The 20,673-nt window shown below is 41.4% G+C and overlaps 1 protein-coding gene across 1 annotated transcript; it reads right to left on the bottom strand.

Annotated features, from left to right (window-relative positions):
• Positions 1 to 2,461: 2,461 nt before the first annotated feature.
• On the bottom strand, positions 2,462 to 20,421 carry LOC137532171 (serine protease inhibitor A3K-like). The gene is made up of 3 exons (XM_068252392.1): positions 20,367 to 20,421; positions 6,405 to 7,018; positions 2,462 to 3,271 (listed from the first exon to the last, which is right to left on the bottom strand). The coding sequence occupies exons 2-3, from the start codon at positions 7,012 to 7,014 to the stop codon at positions 2,997 to 2,999; spliced, it is 885 nt and encodes a 294-aa protein (XP_068108493.1). The 5' UTR covers positions 7,015 to 7,018; positions 20,367 to 20,421; the 3' UTR covers positions 2,462 to 2,996.
• Positions 20,422 to 20,673: the final 252 nt, after the last annotated feature.

Raw genomic sequence — 20,673 nt, 5'->3', positions numbered from 1 at the left:
AACACGACCAAAAACGCACATGAATCCGCTTGCAAACCGCTCAGACAAAACGCTAGCGGTTGCGTTTTGCGTTTGCTGATTTCAGTGTGTTCCAGGCCTAAAAGATTAATTGGTTTCAAAATCTGATTATCCTCATGTAAAGCTCCAGTTCTGCCGTGGTATATCTGGTTCCTGTGGAACACCGAATATCACCTAAAGTAGAATTTTCAGCTCATCCCAACTTGAAATTCTTGTACAGACATCATATTTTTTAGAAGGATCCCTCAATAGTAAACTCCAAGAGTAGAAAACCACAGAAAAAATTCCCAAAATACAGCACCAAACCAACTATATTGGGTATTTTTTTCAGTAGTTTTCTATAATTGATCTATTACTCATTAGCACATCCTGCTCTATGTCAAGCCTCCCCCTATCTCCCACTTTGGAATATATGCCTAGATTGACCATTTATTTAATATTGATCATATATGGTGCTTATTTATTTTTTATGTTCAGTAAACTCAGAGACGTGGCCAAGTAGTGTACTATTTCACAAGTTTAATATCTCAGGATTCATCATACATTGTATATTCCCATATGCACATGGTCGGGACCTGTGGACTGAGTCTATTATAGCCAGAAGTTTACTATATCAGAGTTATCTATTACCAGATTATGCTGTATCAGTACATACCTTAGCATAACAATGGCCTGTGCACTCAAAGCTCCCTTACTATGGAGGTAGCAACTTATATGACTGGCTTGCCAAGCTGGTATTTAGAAATTATTAAAGCGGAATATAACCCTGCATTTCAACTTTTCTCTAAAACATTATTTACAGTATATTATATGCAACCAGCATTTTTTTTTTTACTAGACCAGCATTGGAAGGGTTACACACAGCTTTAAAGTTCCTGGAGATTTCTGCAGATGCATCCGAAGCTGACAAAGATACATTTTGTTTACATAAATGTATCTAAGTGTTGAATGTGACTCACTCTCTCTGACTGAGAAGGAGCTGGAGGACAGCCAAAGAGTGTGTAACATTTCTCAATAGATACATATAACTAAATAGAATGTAACAATCTGAACTTCTGCATATCTCTCCCGGAACCTTAAACCTCTGTGTTTAACCCTTCCAATGCTGGTCTAGTAAAAAAAAATGCTTTTTGCATATAATATGCTGTAAATAATGTTTTAGAGCAAAGTTGAAATGCAGGGTTATATTCTGCTTTAACCACAAAAAATACCACTGGATTGGTGGGTATAAACTTGGGTTATTCCATTGGATATAAACTCAGCAGAATGAATAAAAAGATTGGATATAGATTAAATATGCTGATGTTTTAGAAAGTATACTAGTTTTTACTTTAACCACTTCAGCCCTCAGTCGTTTTCACTTTATGCATCCGAGCAATGTTCACCTCCCATTCATTAGCCTATAACTTTATCACTACTTATCACAATGAACTGATCTATATCTTGTTTTTTCCGCCACCAATTAGGCTTTCTGTGGGTGGTATATTTTGCTAAGAGCCACTTTACTGTAAATGCATTTTAACAGGAAGAATAAGAAAAAAAATGGAAAAAATTAATTTTTTCTCAGTTTTCAGCCATTATAGTTTTAAAATAATACATGCCTCCATAATTAAAACCCATGTATTGTATTTGCCCATATGTCCCGGTTATTACACCGTTAAAATTATGTCCCTATCACAATGTATGGCGACAATATTTTCTATGGAAATAAAGGTGCATTTTTTCCGTTTTGCATCTATCACTATTTACAAGCTTATACTAAAAAAAAAAATAGAAATATTTAATCTTTACATTAATACTTAAAAAGTTTAGACCCTTAGGTAAATATTTACACGTTTTTTTTTTTTTTAATTGTAATTTTTTTTTTTTATATTAAACATTTTATTTGGGTATTTTTGGGAGGGTGGGATGTAAACAGTAGTTTTATAATGTAAATGTGTGTTGAGTTTAATTTTTTTTACTTTTAGTTGTAGTTTTACTTTTTGGCCACAAGATGGCGGCCATGAGTTTGTTCACAGGACGTCACTCTAAAAGTAACATACGCTTAGAGAGACGCATGGGGGACGCAACAGCCAGAAAAAGCGAAGCTCCCGAGAGAAGCTGTCGCTTTTTCTGCGGGGGAGAGGAATCAGTGATCGGGCACCATAGCCCGATTCACTGATTGCCTGGGTAACGAACCGCGGGCCGGGAGCGCGTGTGTGCACAAGTTTGCCAAAAATTACGAATTACGATTGTGCACTGTAATTGCAAATTAGGATGCACTCTTGGCTCTTACTTTTAAGTAAGCTGGTACCTATTCAGTAAGGAGTCTTTGTCCAAGTCTCCCTAACACTACAGTGTGCACTTGACAAACTTGTGGTCTTAAACAGGAACTCCAGTGAAAATAATGTAATAAAAAAGTGCTTCATTTATACAATAATTATGTATAAATGATTTAGTCAGTGTTTGCCAATGGTAAAATCTTTTAAATCCCTGATTTACATTCTGACATTTATCACATGGTGACATTTTTACTGTTGGCAGGTGATGTAGCTGCCGCACGCTTTTTTGGCAGTTGGAAACAGCTGTAAACAGCTATTTCCCACAATGCAGTAAGGTTCACAGACAGGAAACTGCCAGGAGTACCACGGTCCTCAGGGTTTCTAGTGGGAAGGGTTTCACCACAATATCAGTTATACAGCGCCCCCTGATGGTCTGTTTGTGAAAAGGAATAGATTTCTCATGTAAAAGGGGGTATCAGCTACTGATTGGGATAAAGTTCAATTCTTGATCGGAGTTTCTCTTTAAAAGTAACACCATAGTGTGGTCTACTGAGAGTGCTTTAGTGACTGCAGCTCTCAAGTGCTTTGCGTTCAACAGGATGTTAGAATTATTAACGTAGAACTATACAGGTGAAACACTGGAGAGGGGTCAGACTGCTCAAGCAAAGATGGGCAGGTCTTTCATCTCATATCAGGCTTGGAGATCAGAAAAGGGTTTTACATTGGTTTAATCTCTTCAAACCACTGCCGTATAGAGTAATTCTTGAGAGCTTCCAACACATCTTGCAATCTTCCAGGATTTGGTATGATGAAGAAGGCTGAGAAATGTCCTACATATGGAACCTCAACCAATGTACATCCCACCTCCCTTATGTTGGCCATACGATAGATACCATCTCTGGTCATCATTGGCACTCTGACAACCGTTTTATTGTCCACATGAAAGTCAGCATAATGTGTACGCCTCTTGTCAAAGGCATCCTTCCATTTACCTGAAATGAATATCAAAATATCTGTCAGCAATTAGCATTCATCTTAATAGGGATGATCAAAAGTGCTTAATTCCGAATTCGGTAAATACCAAATTTCACATTCCGATATTCGAAATTCATTTTCCATTGAAGTTCCCTGGTTAATAACAAAGCCCCCTTGCATGCTCTTGTCACCATATTTGCCACTTATGTTAAGAAGATTTGTAGGAACATGGCAAAAAAAAAAAAAACGTTTTGTGGAAAGATCGTGTAGTTTTTGAGAAAATCTATTCTTAAAGAGAAACTCCGACCAAGAACTGAACTTTTTCCCAATCAGTAGCTGATACCCCCTTTTACATGAGAAATCTATTCCTTTTCACAAACAGACCATCAGGGGGTGCTTTATGACTGATATTGTGGTGAAACCCCTCCCACAAGAAACTCTGAGTACCGTGGTACTCTTGGCAGTTTCCTGTCTGTGAACCTTGCTGCTTTGTGGGAAATAGCTGTTTACAGCTGTTTCTAACTGCCAAAAAGGCATGCAGCAGCTACATCACCTGTCAGCAGTAAAAATGTCACCATGTGATAAATGTCAGAATATAAATTAGGGAGAGGAAACATTTTACAATGGGAACACTGACTAAATCATTTATACATTATTATTGTAAAAATGAAGCACTTTTTTATTACATTATTTTCACTGGAGTTCCTCTTTAAGTTTCATAGGAAAAATGTTTTCTTAAACTCTGTAAAATTACACTTTGTCGCAGACTCGCAGTGCACTGTACTACATACCGAGTTCCAAGTTTTGTATATACATTGTATACATTTTAAGAAAACGGAAAGTGTTGTGTCCCCCACTCCTAGGCCTCCTTAAGGTGACACTCAAGCAAACAAAAAATGTATTATCTAATGAATTGTATGTGTAGTACAGATAATTAGTAGAGTAATGAGTACAGCGCTGGTGTCTAGTGCAGCACTGTACAGAGGAGAGTCCTGTCCACTAGAGTTGCTCACAATATAATCCCATACATACGCTTATGCCTATGTATGCATCATGTAGTGTATGGATCGCAGTCAGGGCCAATTTAGGGGAGGGAGGGAAATATAATAGCATTTTTTATTTTTTTTTTAAAAACGTCTTTTTAAAATAATTTTTTAAAATCACAGCAACAATCAAATACCACCAAAAATTCTCTATTAGTAACAAAAAAAGGGGCTACAATTCATTTAGGTGCTAAGTTGTATGGCGGAACAATAATGGCGGAGCAAAGTGCTGAATTGTGAAAAAAGGCCTGTGGTCACTAGGGGAGTGTAAACCTCTCGTCCTCAAGAGGTTAAAGCGCACTGAAAGGAGGTACCACAGGTGTGGGAAGTGCTATTTGCCAGTAGGTTCTTTCTTTTCCATACATGTACATCACTATTGGAATACTGCAAGAGCAATATAAAGGGGAGACCCCAAGGGCAGTAGAATATCCTTGTATCATATTGGCAAGAATCACCAGCACATCTGACTAATGATTATGAGTTAAGAGAAGGGCCTAGAGGGTTAAGGTTAGGCACCACCATGGGGGGTTAAGGTTAGGAACCATGGAGGTAGTTAAGGTTAGATACAACCATGGGAAGGTTAAAGGGGCACTACAGCAAAATTTAGGCTACTGGGATAACCCTAGTGGTATGTTTCTAATAGTAAGAGTAATTAGGTAGTGTATCTAGTTCCAAAAGTCGGCTTGATAGGATAATTTATTGCATCCTATTCTGGCATCATAGAGAGCAACCTCCTCCTCTGTTTAAGAGTGGGTCCACACTAGACCCAGTTGCAGGACGGACACTGCAGTCCGGATCAGGGGAAGATTAGGGGAAGTACCTCCGTACTGCAAACTGATGAAGGTGCATCAGTTTTGCATCAGTTTTGCATCAGTTTCCGTTCAGTTTTTCCCTGACAGAAAACGTCTCTATCATTAGGAAGTAGTGGGAGGATTTTTTTGGGCCAATCATAAAGCTCAGGCTATCCGTTTTCACATCAGTTTTTTGCCTGTGGAGCTGGAGATGCGTTTTCTCATTGCTTTTCACTACCCCTGCGTGTATCCGTGGTCCTGATCCGTTGCGTGAAAATGCAGCAGGTCCGGACCTTCCGTTCAGGTTTTGAAAACGGGTCCCCGCAAACGCAGACGGATCCGTTTTTTACTTGGGTGAGGCTGGCTGCTATTTTAAACATTAGTATCCAGGACTCCGTTTTTCATCAGGTTTGAAAAACGCAGCCACGGATACGTTTCCGGACCTAGTGTGGACCAGCTCTAACTGTAAGCTATGTCTCTCCTCTCCATGTGTGTGATGAAAGCCTGTTCTGAAAGCAGGCTTGTCATCAGCAAATAGTATGGATATCTTAGGTAAATAAACACAAAGCTTCTAATTTATTTACCTAAGATGTCTGTACTTACTGTTGAAGGAGCAACCATTACAGAACAAGCTTTTATCTCACGCACGTTTGGAGAGGAGAGAATAAGCTGTTATAGCTGAGTTGCACAGAGAAGGACGTCGCTTCTCTCTATGTGAAGGTCAGGATCTGTAAGAGATGCTATAAATGATCCTATGCAGCCAACATTTGTATCCAAATACACTAACATATGTGTGTTCCTGTTACTATTTGAAACATGCTACTAAGGTTATCCCAGTAGCCTAAATTTAGCTGTAGTTAAGGTTAAGCACCACGGGGGGTTAGTGTTTGGCATCAGTAGAGGAAGGGTTTTGTGAGAGTAGGGTTAGGCTAGGTCATAGTATAATATCAGTTAAGATTACAGATATATTACTATCGGAAATAAATAGTAGAATATCGGTAATTCAACCAATATACTGGCTTCATCCGGCACCCCTTTTTACTGGACACTTTTTTTACATGTGGGCCTAAAAAGTAGTTAAATAAAGTAATATCAGATACTGTATATTCTGTGTATTTCCTTGCTTGCTATTTCCTGTGAGAAAACTCTGAATAAAAAGTAATTGAATAGGGGCTCCTGTCAGCAAGAGTTTTCATCAGCAGCTGAAGAAATTACTTTGTAAAAACTGTGCAATTAATTGGTTCCCTTATAATGACATTTTCAGACAGAGTTGAATAAGCTCACCTTATCTTTTGTTCGAGACACTCATAACTTACCCTGGAAGTAGAAGGTGTTGAGGGCAACTGCAACAGTTTGTGGGTCAACACTGTCCAGCAAGTGTTTGACCATTCCCTTGGTTTTCTTCTCCACGTAGCTGTTGATCTGGTTCTTGGCTTCCACTGGTTTGTGAAAATCTGTAAGAATAGCTTCTGCCTGATAATCCTTCAGCGCCTTTAAAAATGTCTCCAGAAACGTTGTGTTCTTTTCAGCAAACAGTGCGTTGACAATGCTCAGCACGTGGTCGCCATTAGCTTGGGTAAGCATTTGAAGAAGACGCTTGTAGCCTCTGCGAACATTGCTTTCTGCATTAGAAGATGTATTAAAGCAAAGCCCTTCAAGGATCTCCCTCTGTGTCTGACACTTGGCACCAGCAGAGATCATGCTAAATAAGGAAACACTTAATGGAGAACAGAATATGTTTTGGTTTGGATGTTCATTAGTTAGGTGAGTTAAAAATTTATATGCAAATTTCTTACTGCCTTCTGAAATCATCTGGAGAAGGTGATCATCACTCTCATGTTTCTTGTTTTCGTAGCTGTTTGAGCCCCTAAAGGCCACCTTACAAAGCAGAGCTTGCGTCAACCACACAAACAAAAAGACCCTCATGATTCTGGAATAAATGAAAGGTTGCAAGTTATAAAAACCTAAAACATATTTTAGAATGGAAGACAAAAATAAGGGAACAGTGAATTTAGGTTAGTTTTAACCACTTCAGCCTACAGTGTTGTTAACTTTATGCATCCGAGCAACTTTCACCTCCCATTCATTCGCCAATAACTTTATCACTACTTATCACACTGAAATGATCTATATCTTGTTTTTTCTGCCACCATTTAGACTTTCTTTGGGTGGTACATTTTGCTAAGAATTATTTTATTCTAAATCCATTTTAACAGGAAGATTAAGAAATAAATGGAAAAAAATTCATTATTTCTCAGATTTTGGCCATTATAGTTTGAAATTAATACATGCTACTGTAATTAAAACCAATGTAATTTATTTGCCCATTTGTCCCGCTCATTACACCATTTAAATTATGTCCCTATCACAATGTATGGTGCCGATATTTTATTTGAAAATAAAGGTGCATTTTTTTCATTTGTGTCCAACACTATTTACAAGCCTATAATTTAAAAAATTATGTTAATATACTTATTTGACACACATATGTAAAAAGTTCAGACCCTTTCGTAACTATTTATGTTGTTTTTGTTTTTTTAATTGTAATTTTTTTTTTATTAAAACATTTATTTGGGTAATTTTTAGTGTGGGAGGTAAACAGCTAATTTTAAATGTAAAACAATGTATTTATTTAATAAAAAATGGATGTGGGTGTAGTTTTACTATTTGGCCACAAGATGTCAAAAGTCCTGGAAGCGATCGCTTCCGGGAACTAGAAATAAGAAAGACTTATATTCCCATTCATCGATCTGTGGGCTAATGGCAGGCACCGGGAGCACGCGCCGTAGCACGCGCGATTGCGTGCCTCAGGCAGCCACAGCAGCACAGCCTATCTGGACAAACATATTCGCCCAGATAGGCTCAGGTGGTTAAGGATACGTTGGAAGTTGGGGTGTCTTGGCATCCTAAAGGAAAAAGACACAGAGACAACGGGAGTAATGGTGCTCGTAAAGGGTCATTTAGGGTTACACACAATTTTGCATGATTTTTTGCATTTACCCATTGCGTAGTTGCGATTACGTTATGCACAGAATACTACATTTGTGAATTGTAATTATGCCAGTGTATGTGCAGCTATTAGTTAAATATTAAGGGCTCATTTCCACTATCGCGAATCCAACGCATGCGGATTCGCACGTGGTATGCAAGTGGATGGGCCTGTTTCCACTGTTGCGTTGGTGATGTGCGTTTTTTTCAGCGGTGAAAAAACGCACAAAAGAGCCAACGATTTCGCCTGAGAGTGGAATGCATGCGAATCGCATGCAATGTATTTAATAGGGAAATCGCATGCGTTTTCCCCATGCGTTTTTTGCCGCGAATTCGCATGCGAATTCGCATAGGTACGATGTAAATTCACACAGGCAGTGACATGGTTAAAATCGCATATACCCTCACCTATGCGAATTCGCATGCGAATTCGCGGCAAAAAACGCATGGGGAATCGCATCCGCATGCTATTTTATCAGCGGTGGAATCCAGGCGATTCCGCACCGCAACAGTGGAAACGAGCCCTTTTTTCATATTTGAAAAAAAGAATTGCATCCGTCAGCTAGTGTACTGCATATGTGTGGTTATTAGTTAAAAATTCAATGTGAAAAATGCGTTTATATGCGAAAAAAAATGTGCGTAATTAACAAAAACAAAATTTTGCATGAATTATACTAACATGCATAATTATGGTTAGGGATTATGTTACGTTGCAAATTTTTGTACGTGTAATTAGAAAATTTCACATTACGATTATGATGCATAATTACGCATAGGCATAATTTCTGCCCACCACTAAACAGGAGCCCAGATAGAGTAGTACGTTCTTTTTAAAAATGATCCCTTGGTTTTCTTCTCCACGTAGCTGTTGATCTGGTTCTTGGCTTCTGCTGGTTTGTGAAAATCTGTAAGAGCAGCTTCTGCCTGATAATCCTTCAGCGCCTTTAAAAATGTCTCCAGAAACGTTGTGTTAATTGAGTTATCTATATTCCATTCAATTACGGACTACTCACAAGGGTTGCAACAAGGGCAACCAACTACTTGAATCAGGTGGAGACAATAAACCGGACTCCACACGGGGTGTCCACAACAGACTGGATACGGTCGCTCTCCTTGGTAAAAAGTATTTTTTATCACAATGGTGTCCACCATGTGAAACCAGAAGGCTCCCCTCCAACCGCTATGGGATGGGGGGTGTATGCACACAATAGGGATAAAACTGAGATAAAACTGGGTTAAAAACCATAATACAAATGAAAAAGGTTGAGAATTCGTACCTCAAATAAGACCTCAAACTTTTTTCATTTTAAGTATTGTTTTTAAAGAGACACTGATAGTCAGCAGGGGCATGTGTGCCCCTTCTAAAACGCAGCTATCCCTCGGCTAAACGAGGGTCCCTGACCCCCCAACCCGCTCCCCCTGCAAAATCTACGACCAACTTGGTCGTAGATTTTGCTGCTCTTGAGGCAGGGCTAACGGCTGCAGCCCTGCCTCTCAGCGCCGTCTATCAGCGGCGCATCGCCGCCTTTCCCCCGCCTCTCTCAGCGAAGGAAGACTGAGAGGGGCGGGGGAGAGGCGGAGATACGCGCTGACAGACGCGTGTGAGGCAGGGCTGAAGCGGTTAGCCCTGCCTTAATCTGGAAGAGGAGATGCGCTGCTCGAAGGGGTTTTCCGGGGGTGAAGGGACCCCCGTTTAGCCGCGGGATAGCGGCGTTTTAGCAGGGGCACACATGCCCATGCTAACTGAGCTCTGAAGCGAGATTCTCGCTTCAGACTCTCTTTAACTCACTTTTATCTCAACCTGGGCGCCTCTTTATCCCTGTTGTGCACTTCAAGGATAAGTGTACTTCTAAAGTAACTGTTTGAATACTGCATACTTCCCCTCGTCTTGTCACCCCCCCCCCCCCCCCAATTCCATTAGATTGTAAGCTCACAAGGACAGGGCTCTCTCACTCTTTTGTGTCTTGGAACTTTATTAATGAAATAGCCTGCTCTCTGTTATACATTTTATTCATCATGTTACATCTGTCATTGTCACCACCAGTTCTGTATATTGTACCAGTGTCCATATTTGATGTCTATCATTGTCTGTATCATTACATACCCCTTGTGTGTTTTTCTACTTTGTACAGCGCCACGGAATATGTTGACGCTTAACCTCTTGACGACCAGCTAACGCCGATTCGCGTAAACTGGTCGTCTGCAAGTTTCCATGGAACGGAGGCTGTCTCCGTGAACAGCTGGAGAGCCGCCGATCGCGGCTCTCCGGCAAAATGTAAACACGCGGGGAAGAAATCCCCGCTGTTTACATCATACGGCGCTGCTGCGTAGCAGCGCCGTAAGCCAGATCGGCGATCCCCGGCCTCTGATTGGCCGGGGATCGCCGGCATATGATAGGCTGAAGCCTATCCTTCAATGCGCAGGACGGATATCCGTCCTGCGCAGGCCATGGAGGGAGAGGGAGGGACGGGAAGCCAGGGAGCGCCGAAAACGCTGCGGAGGGGGGCTTTGAAGAGCCCCCCCGCAAAGCGCAGAGAGCCGGCGGCGATCAGACCCCCCCAGCAGGACATCCCCCTAGTGGGGAAAAAAGGGGGTAAGCCCTGGCTAAAACCTGATCTGTGCTGCGGGCTGGAGAGCCTACGCAGCACAGATCAGCCAGAAAGCCACTGGTCGGCAAGTGGTTAAATAAATAATAACTCATTTGTTCTCACCGCCGGAGCCAAAGGCCTCCTCCTGACAGATATCCTCTCTCAGCCTCACCCTACACATAGATATTGTCTAAAGCACTGGAAGATATAAGCACCACCTAATAGAGAAGTACATCAAGGATAATGGTAACTAAACCAATACAGGTGAAACTCAAAAAATTTTAATATTGAGCAAAAGTCCATCTATTTCAGAAAATCAACTTAAAAGGTGAAACTAATATATGAAATAGACGCACTGGCCAATACGTAATTCCCTTTTTCTCCTGAGTTTTCTCCTAGGTTATATTTCACAACTTGTCAATAAAATAATTTTTAAACCACCAGCACACAAGAAAATACTCAAAATAATTTTGATAGTACTTTTTCACCTACTTTTCAATTCATTTAAAATTGCAGTGTGCTGAAAAATAATGCACAAGATTAAATATCATCTCCTGCGTAGGAGAAATCTCAGGAGAAAAAGGATAATTGCATATGGGCCCTTACATGCAAAGCGAGATATTTCAAGGCCCATATGCTATTCACCTTTTCTCCTAGGTGATATTTTGACACCTTGGGCCATATGCAATTCACTTTTTCACCTGAATTTTCTCCTAAGAGATAATTTTTCATTTTCAATTTAAAATAACTTTTTAGCACTTTTCAACTAAAAAAGTATCAAAAAGTAGGTGAAAGGGTACTATCAAAATTATTTTGAGCATTTTCCTGCTTTCTGGTGGCTTAAAAGGCATTTTACTGACAAGTTTAAAAATGTCAACTTGGAGAAAACTAAGGAGGAAAAGTGAATTGCATATGGGCCCTTGTCATAAAATGCATGTTTAACCACCCACAAGCAAGAAGACACTCAAAATAATTTTATTAGTGCTTTTTCACCAACATTTGGGTGCTTTTTCAATTGTAAAATGCTGAAAGGTTATTTTAAAGGACTTACGAGGTGAAATGTTAAAAAAAGTTCAGTACCTGTGTCTATTTTGTATCCACGGAGGACGCCATTACTTTCGCTGGGTCCCTGCTCTGTTTCCAGCCCCCAGTCGGCTCCCGACCCCACTGCCTGGGTCGGGCTCTCATTCTACAAGTAAAATGGCCGCCGGAGCTTGCCGCAGCTGCGCAGTCCGCATAGACGTGAGTGCGCACAGGAGACAGCCTGTAGCGAGGGCGCAGTGGGAGGAGCCCTAGAGCTGCGCAGTCGCACTTGCGTCAAGCTCTGGCGGCCACTTTACTTATGGAACGAGAGCCTGACCCGGGCGGTGGGGTCGGGAGCTGACCGGGGACGATAGCAGAGTGGGGACCCAGCAGAATTAAACGGAGGGCGCAGATGGCGTCCTCCGTGGATACAAAATAGACACAGGTATTGAACTTTTTTTTAAACATTTCACATCGTAAGTCCTTTAAAGAGAAGATGAAAATTATCTACTAGGAGATAACTCAGGAGAAAAAGTAAATTGCATATGGGCCTTAAATTTACTTATTATAATTTTGATGATTATGACTTAAAACCACAAAATTAAAATTTAGTTTAGTGCTTGTTTATTGTTTGTACTCCATGAGGTTAATTCACGAAATTTGAATACAGCCAAGCGTTAAAAAATCGCAAAAATGCTAGCGCACCAAAAACGCAGTAAAAACGCATTAACCTAATGCGAACGCACCTGCTGAAAATGACAGAAAACACGTTATGTTATATGAGAACTTAGCCTCAATGTTTTGTCTATAATATGTTTAAATGCATGTTGGGCCCAATCCAATTTACTTTTTCCCCTGAGTTTTCCTAGGAGTTCATTTTTCATCTTTTGTTAAAAATTACTTTTCAGCACTCTGTTTTTGAAAAAGTACCAAACAGTAGGCAGGGCTGGATCTCTGGAAAGGCCACAAAGGCCATGGCCTAGGATGCTGAAAAAGCAGGAGGATAAAAGGGCGGAAGGACCTGGAGAGAGATAAGAGGCTGCATGTCAAAATAAATCATTTGTCCTGCTCCGAAGCCACTACGCTTTGCTGCACACAGTCCGAATTCCAGAGCTCCGTGCATCTCCCTTACTTCCTGGTGTGCGATGAGACAGTGCCAGTGCTGGGCCGAAATTGCGCATGAGCGTAATTACGCATCGTAATTCAATGCAAAATTGTGCGTAAGCGCTACGCGTAACTTACGGTCTTACGCATAATTATTTACGCGTAAGCCGTAAAGCGGTATCGTAATTACGCTGTCTACCGTAATTGCTAGGTATGCGTAATTTTACGATGACTTACGCGTAATTTTACGTGTAATTACTAACGTACAACTCCCCTTTTCTAAGAGTAGCCAATCAGTCGTCATCCTAAGCAACCAATAGTATCTTCTCCCGCCCTTCAGTATATAAGCGTACGTTTTGACGCATACGAATGATGTGTACGCAATAGCTGTCACATTGACGGATATTGTGTACACATCGTATGCGTCAAAAAGTACGCATTAAAGCCAATGGGTACCAATTTAAAAATAAAAAAGTAAGATACTCACCTAAGGAGAGGGAAGGCTCGGTCCTAATGAGCCTTCCCTCTCCTCTCCCGGTGCCCTCGGTGCTGCGCTGGCTCCCCCGTTCGCGTCCGCCGCCGCAGGGACTTCGGAGGTCTTCGGGAGCACTCGGGCTCCCGAAGACGGGCCGCTCCATACTACGTACGCGCAAGTGCGTCATAGAGGGCGCTCGTGCATCCATAGTATGGAGCGGCCCGTCTTCGGGAGTCCGAGTGCTCCTGAAGGCTTCCGAAAGCTCCCTTCGCCTGCGGAAGTGGCAGTATTTGACCGAACTGGTCTAATACTGCTACGGGTGATCCTGCGCGGGACCGGGCACCGGGTTAGGAGAGGGAAGGCTCATTAGCACCGAGCCTTCCCTCTCCTCAGGTGAGTATCTGACTTTTTTATATTTAAATGGGTAAACATTCACTTTAATGGGTATTACGGCACTACGAGTAACATCGTAGCGTAAGCGCCTACATTACGGTATCCATACGCGTAACTGCGTAAGTTAACGCGTAATTACAGTGATGAACTGTAGATCATTTCCTACGCCGTAACCGTAATTGCATAATGCGTAATATCGTAAAATTACGCGTAATGATCCGTAAGCATAGATTTTTCCATTACGACCAGCACTGGACAGTGCTGTCTCCAGGAACATACAAGCTTCAGTTTAGTGTCAGGTTTGTAGAGAAGCCTGGTTCACCATGTGCTCGCTGGTTAATCCGTGACTCTGTTTCTGTACAAAATTTCTGATCTGGTAAGGTAAACATTTTAATAGAATTATCAGCTCCACTTTACAACTCAAGTGTATTGCTGGTCAGACTCTGTTAATGACTTGAGCCATTCCTTCAGTCTCTACCCCCTGGACTGTAAATCTTATGCTAGGTACACACCATACAATCTTCTGTGAGATTTTCTGCTGGGTACACACTATGAGATTTTATGGTCGATTTACTGTCAGATCGATTATTTCTAACATGTCCGATTTGCTTTCTGATCGATCTCTGAGCATTTTCCGATCGATTACCTATTAAGTTAACGGAAATCGATTGGAAAATGCCCGGAAATCGATGGGAAAGCAAATCGGACAAGTTGGAAATAATCGATCTGACAGTCAATTGACCATAAAATCTCATAGTGTGTACCCAGCATTTACCTGCCAAATAGATAATTTCCAACATATTGGAAATGTATCTATCTAACCATCTATCTGCCTAGCAATTAGGCATTGTTCTACTCAGCAGGAGATAACTAGAAGACAATGCACCAGAGATAATGACCAGTCTCTACCAGTACTTTACAGAAAATAATCTAACAGGAAATCTAACAGAAAAATCTAACTGAAAAATCTAACAGAAAATTGTATGGTGTGTACTAGGCATTAAACAGAAAGAGATAAGGGGCCATATGCAATTCACTTTTTCACCTGAGTTTTCTCCAAGGTGATATTTTCAAATTTGTCAATAAAATGTCTTTTAAACCATCTGCAGGCAAAAAAATACTCAAAATAATTTTTATAGTACTTTTTCACCTACTTTTTGGTACTTTTTTTAATTGCAGAGTGCTGAAAAATTATTTTAAATCTATATATATAAAATCGGATGTATGTGTGTGTGTGTGTGTGTATGTGCCGCGATCACGCGAAAACGGCTTGACCGATTTGAACGAAACTTGGTACACAGATCCCTTACTACCTGGGATGATATGTTCTGGGGGTCTCGCGTCCCCCCTGCACACCTGGGAGGAGCTACAAACAGCAAATCAGATTCCACCCATTCAAGTCAATGGAAAAAATGTAAAAGGCTGCCATTCTCACAGTAATCAAGCCAGAGTCCTCACACATGGCACAGTTGGTCACTTGGTGACCGAGGTTACAAATCCAGGAAAAGTGGGCGGAGCATACAACAGCCAATCAAATTTCAGCCGTTCATTTTAAATGGGAAAATGTAAACTGCAGCCATTCTTAGACTGTTAATCGCAGGGTTCTCAAACTTGGCACAGTTGGTCACTGGGTGAATGGTATTAAGATTCAAGAAAATGGGTGGAGCCTACAACAGCCAATCATAATTCACCTTTTGATTTTCAAGGGGAATATTTAAACTTTTGCTATTCTTACACTTTTAATGGCAGAGGCTTCAAACTTGCTACAGTCGGTCATTGGGTGAATGGGGTCCAAATTCACTAAAGGGGCGGGGCCACATACAGCCAATCAGATTTCCTTGGTTGATAAACTTCTTCCATTCACACATTTTTGATGCCAGGAACCTGACAGCTCACAAACTTGGTCATTGAGTGACTGTGTGTCAAGGTTACAAAAAGTGGGCGGAGCCAAAACAACTTTTACTGGGAAAATATAAACTGCAGCCATTCTTACACCGTTAATGGCAGGGTTCTCAAACTTCGCACAGTTGGTCATTGGGTGACAGATTAAGATTTTGGAAGGTGGGGGGAGCCTACAACAGCCAATAAAAATTCACCTTTTGATTTTCAAAGGGAATATTTCATCTGCTACCATTCTCTTATACTGGTAAAAGCAGATGCCTCAAACCTGGTACAGTTGGTCACTGGGTGACTAGGGTCCAAATTCAGGAAGGGGGCGGAGCCACAAACAGCCAGATTTGTTCATTTTTCAATGGGAATATACAAAGTATTGATACCAAGGACCTCAAAGCTTATAAACTTGATAATTGAGTGACTGTATGTCAAGGTTAGAAAAAGTGGACGGTGCCAACAACTTCATTTTTTACATTGCAGGGTTCCCATACTTTACACAATTGGCCACTGGGTGACTGGGATGAATATTCAGAAATGTGGGTGGAGCCTACAACAGCCAATCAAAATGTACCTATTGATTTTCAAGGGGAATATTCACATTGGTACCATTCTCACACTGTTAGTGGCAGAGGCCTCAAACCTGATACAGTCAGTCATTGGGTGACTGGGGTCCAAAGGGGTGGAGCCACAAACAGCCAATCAGATTTGTTAGGTTGATTTCAGCCATTCTGTTATTGGCAGGGTTCTCAAACGTGACACAGTTGGCCACTGGGTGACTGGGACTAATATTCAGATAAGTGGGTGGTGCCTACAGCAGCCAATCAAAATTCACCTTTTGATTTTCAAGGGGAATATTTACTTTGCTGCCATTCATGCACTCTGAATGGCAGAGGCCTAACATCTGCTACAGTCAGTCACTGGGAGATTGGGGTTTAAATTCTGAAGGGAGCGGGCCAAAAACAGCCAATCAGATTTGTTTAATTTCAATGGCAAAATGCAACTTATTGATGCCAAAGACCCCAAAGCTCACGAACTTGGTCATTAAGTGACTGTATGTCAAGATTAGAAATAGTGGGCGGAGCAAAAAAAACCTAACTTTTTACATGGGGAAATGTAAACTTCAGCTTTTCTTACACTGTTAATGGCAGGGTTCTCAAACTTCACACAGTTGGCCACTGAGGGACTGGGATTAATATTCGGAAAAGTAGGCGGCGCCTAGAAGAGCCAATCAAAATTCACCTTTTGATTTTCAAGGGGAATATTGAAACTGCAGCCATTCTCACACTGTTAATATCAGAGGCTTCAAACCTGCTACAGTCGGTCGTTAAGTGTTTGGGGTTCAAATTCAGTAAAGGGGTGGAGCCAAAAACAGCCAGATTTCTTTGCTGGATAAACTTCTTCCATTAGTACAATTTTGATGCCAGGAACCCAAAAGCTCACAAACTTGGTCATTGAGTAGTGACTGTGTGTCAAGCTTACAAAAAGTGGGTGGAGTTAAAAACAGATTTTTCTGGGAAATTGTAAAGTGCAGCCCTTCTTCACTGTTAATGGTAGGGTTCTCAAACTTAGCATAGCTGGTTACTGGGTGACTGGGATTAATATTCAGAAAAGTGGGTGGAGCCTAAAAATGCCAATCAAAAATCACGTCACTTTTCAAGGAGAATATTAAAATTGCTGCCATTCTTGCACTGTTAATGGCACAAGCCTCAAACCTGGTACAGTCGGTCATTGGGTCACTGAAGTTCAAATTCAGAAAAGGGGACAGAGCCACAAACAGTGAATCAGATTTGTTTCATTTCATGGGAAAATACAAATTATTGATGCCAAGGACCCCAAAACTCACAAACTTGGGCACTGATTAGGGACTTTGTGTCCAGGTTACAAAAAGTGGGCGGAGCCAAAAACAAATTTCACTGGGAAAGTGTAAACTGCAGCCCTTCTTACACTGTTAATTTCAGGGTTCCCAATCTGTGCCCAGATGGTCACTGAGTGACTGAAATTAATATTCAGGGAAGTGGGTGGAGCCTATAATGGCCGATCAAAATTCACCTGTTGATTTTCAAGTGGAATATTTAAGTTGCTGCCATTTTTACACTGTTAATAGCAGATGCCTCAAACCTGCTACAGTTGGTCATTGGGTGACTGGGGTTCAAATGCTGGAGAGGGGTGGAGCCACAAACAGCCTATTTGATTTGTTTAATTTCTATGGGAATATACAAATTATTGATGCCAAGGACCCCAAAGCTCACAAACTTGGTCATTGAGTGTTTGTGTGTTAGGGTTAGAAAGTGGGCGGAGCCAAAACCAGTCAAATACATACCCGGGCAACGCCGGGTCATCAGTGGGTGGAGACAAATACAAATTTCACTGGGAAAATGTAAACTGCAGCCATTCTGTTAGCAGGGTTTTTAAACTTTGCACAGTTGGTCACTGGGTGACTGGGATTAATATTCAGAAAAGTGGGTGGGGCCTACAAAAGTGAATCAAACGTCACCTGTTGCTTTTCAAGGGGAATATTTAATTGCTACCATTCTTGAACTGATAATGGCACAGGCCTGAAACCTGGTACAGTTGGTTATTGGGTGACTGGGGTTCAAATTCAGAAAAGGGGGTGGAGCCACACACAGCCAATCAGATTTGTTTCATTTCAATGCAGATTATTGATACCAAAGACCGCAAAGGTCACAAACTTGGTCAGTGAGTAATTGTGTGTTAGGGTTAAAAAAGTATGTGGAGCCGACACCAGCCAAATACATACCCGGGCAACGCCGGGCAATCAGCTAGTAGAAGATAAAAAATGATCTCCTAGGAGAAAACACAGGTGAAAAAGGGAATTGCACACGGGCCAAGGGTTTTTTTTTCCCTGGAGAAATTTATGGCAGCCCCTTCTAAGCTAAATCTTAACCCCTTGCTGGCACATTTTAAAGGTAGCAGTACTACAGTAGTACGAGATAAATAACTTCTCTATAAATATCATTGCAAATGTACTGACATTTTAGTACACAACAATTTGTGCCTCGTTGGCAAACAGTAAAAACAAAAAAAAATCTGTGAAAGAATCAGTAAAATAAATGTAGAAAATAAATGTAACGGTCTCTGATTACAGAAGAGCAGAGAGGGAGATGAACGCTGCTCTGTTACTTCAGGCCTGGTACACACCAGGCAATTTCCCATGAGATAGACGGGTTGAATCGATTATTTCTGACAAGTCCAATCTGATTTCTGATCGTTTTTCTAATTAACTTTGTATAAGTGATCGGACAGTCGATTCAAACCATCTATCTGGTGCATACCAGGCATTAGGGACTCACTGCTCTGACAGGAAAAACAATCATTCATCATTTTTCAGAGAGAAAACATTCACGGGTCAGTAAAACAGGCATTTTCACCTGCACACCAGTGGACACTAGTCAGGGTGTTGGCCAGAATGCTATTGAGAAGTTGGGGGGGGGGGGGGGGGCGGTTGGTGGCATCGGGCCTTGGGCGCTGAAAAGTACAAATCCGGCCCTGACAGTAGGTGTTGGTAGTAGTGTAGTAGACCGGGGCGTTACAATAGACCCTGCAAAGGGCCCAGAAGCCACAGGAGACCCCGTCCTGACAGACTGACAACTAAGGGCAAGGAGAGAAAAAACTTCCTGCTCTGTTGTTCTAATGACTGCATCTGCTCAGCCACTGATAAGGAATAATACAAAGTTTTGCAGACAAAGATTTGTAGACAGACCCTATTCAGTGTGCAGCAGGCTCTTGTGTACAGCCTGTTCTACCTCCAGCCTTTCTACCCCTCCCCAAGTGCCGTGTCCTGTAGTGATGCTTGAGGAGTCTGGACAGGGAGAGAAGGCGGGAGTGGGCCCCATCCAAAGTTTTGCAGGGGGCCCCCGTGATTTCTAGTTATGCCCCTGGTAGTAGGAGTATTTTCCTGCTTGCTGGTGGCTTGAAAGGCCTTTTATTAATGAGATCAGGGACGGTCGTAGTCAGCCAACTTCGCTACGCTGGAACTACGCGTAGTTTTACGCAACTACGCTTCGCCAACCTAAGGCTTCGAAATCAAATATTCGCTTCATATGCATTTCGTAGACTATGCGTTAAAATACGCAATTACGCGTAGTGCAAAACGTAGTGTTTATGTCCGTAGGCAGAAAATTTCACGCATAAATTCCTCTATAATTGCTTACAATGGGAACACTTCTATGCGTACATTCCCCTTTCCAATGCATTTTGTAAGCATACAATCGCACGCGGAACATTGGACTTCACGACACAATACACATGTTAACTACACACAGTGGGCGTAAGCTATGCATAGTGGTACTTCGCTACACGTAAATTCGTAAGCGTAGTTTTGAATCTTCACCTACGAACTACGATGCGTAAATTCGCACTGGCGTAGTTTCTGCTCATCCCTGAATGAGATGTGCAAATATCACCCAGGAGAAAGCTTAGGAGAAAAATTGATTTGGATCAGGATTTTTTGCATAAACACCGGCGGTAATAATGCTGAGCACTATCTGCCCACGACAATATTACAAACATTTAGTAAATTGGCACCTATTTGCCTTATGCACTGGATCGAATTCATCTAAGAAATAACTGTGAATCAGTCCAATTATTTTAAAAAGCTTGATTTGTGAACTATAATTATTTTAAATGTTAATCCTCCTCCGTCAGATTACCAGCCTTTGTGTTGGAAAGGTCTCCAGTTTAGTATAATAATAATATAGCTAAGTCTAAGAATAGAAATAAGCAGCTTATTGTAGTAACTTATAGTAGAAATAATTAGCTTATTGTACATAGGCTTTAGGTGAATGAATACTTACAGGAGACTTGATACAAGAGACCAGGAGGTTCTCCGTGGCTGGACGATGAGACTGATGTACTTTTCAGCTGAGTCACATCTTGTATTTGCTCTGGCCACTCCTACCCCCTGCAGCCTCCACCCCCTGCCTGCAGATTGATACCTTCTCATAAAGCAGCAAAGCCTCTCTGAAGAACTTGTTTCTGTGTTATACAGGCAAAGTGGACATGAAATCTCATCAAAGTTTTCCTCCAGTGTTTAGTACTCCACACACAGTATTCTTATATCAGCTTAACACATTCTAATCCTTTTTCCGATCACCCACATCC

Source organism: Hyperolius riggenbachi, chromosome 9, assembly GCF_040937935.1.
Source record: "Hyperolius riggenbachi isolate aHypRig1 chromosome 9, aHypRig1.pri, whole genome shotgun sequence".
In the NCBI taxonomy this organism is placed as follows: domain Eukaryota; kingdom Metazoa; phylum Chordata; class Amphibia; order Anura; family Hyperoliidae; genus Hyperolius; species Hyperolius riggenbachi.
This window is presented reverse-complemented; position numbering and strand designations above follow the sequence as displayed.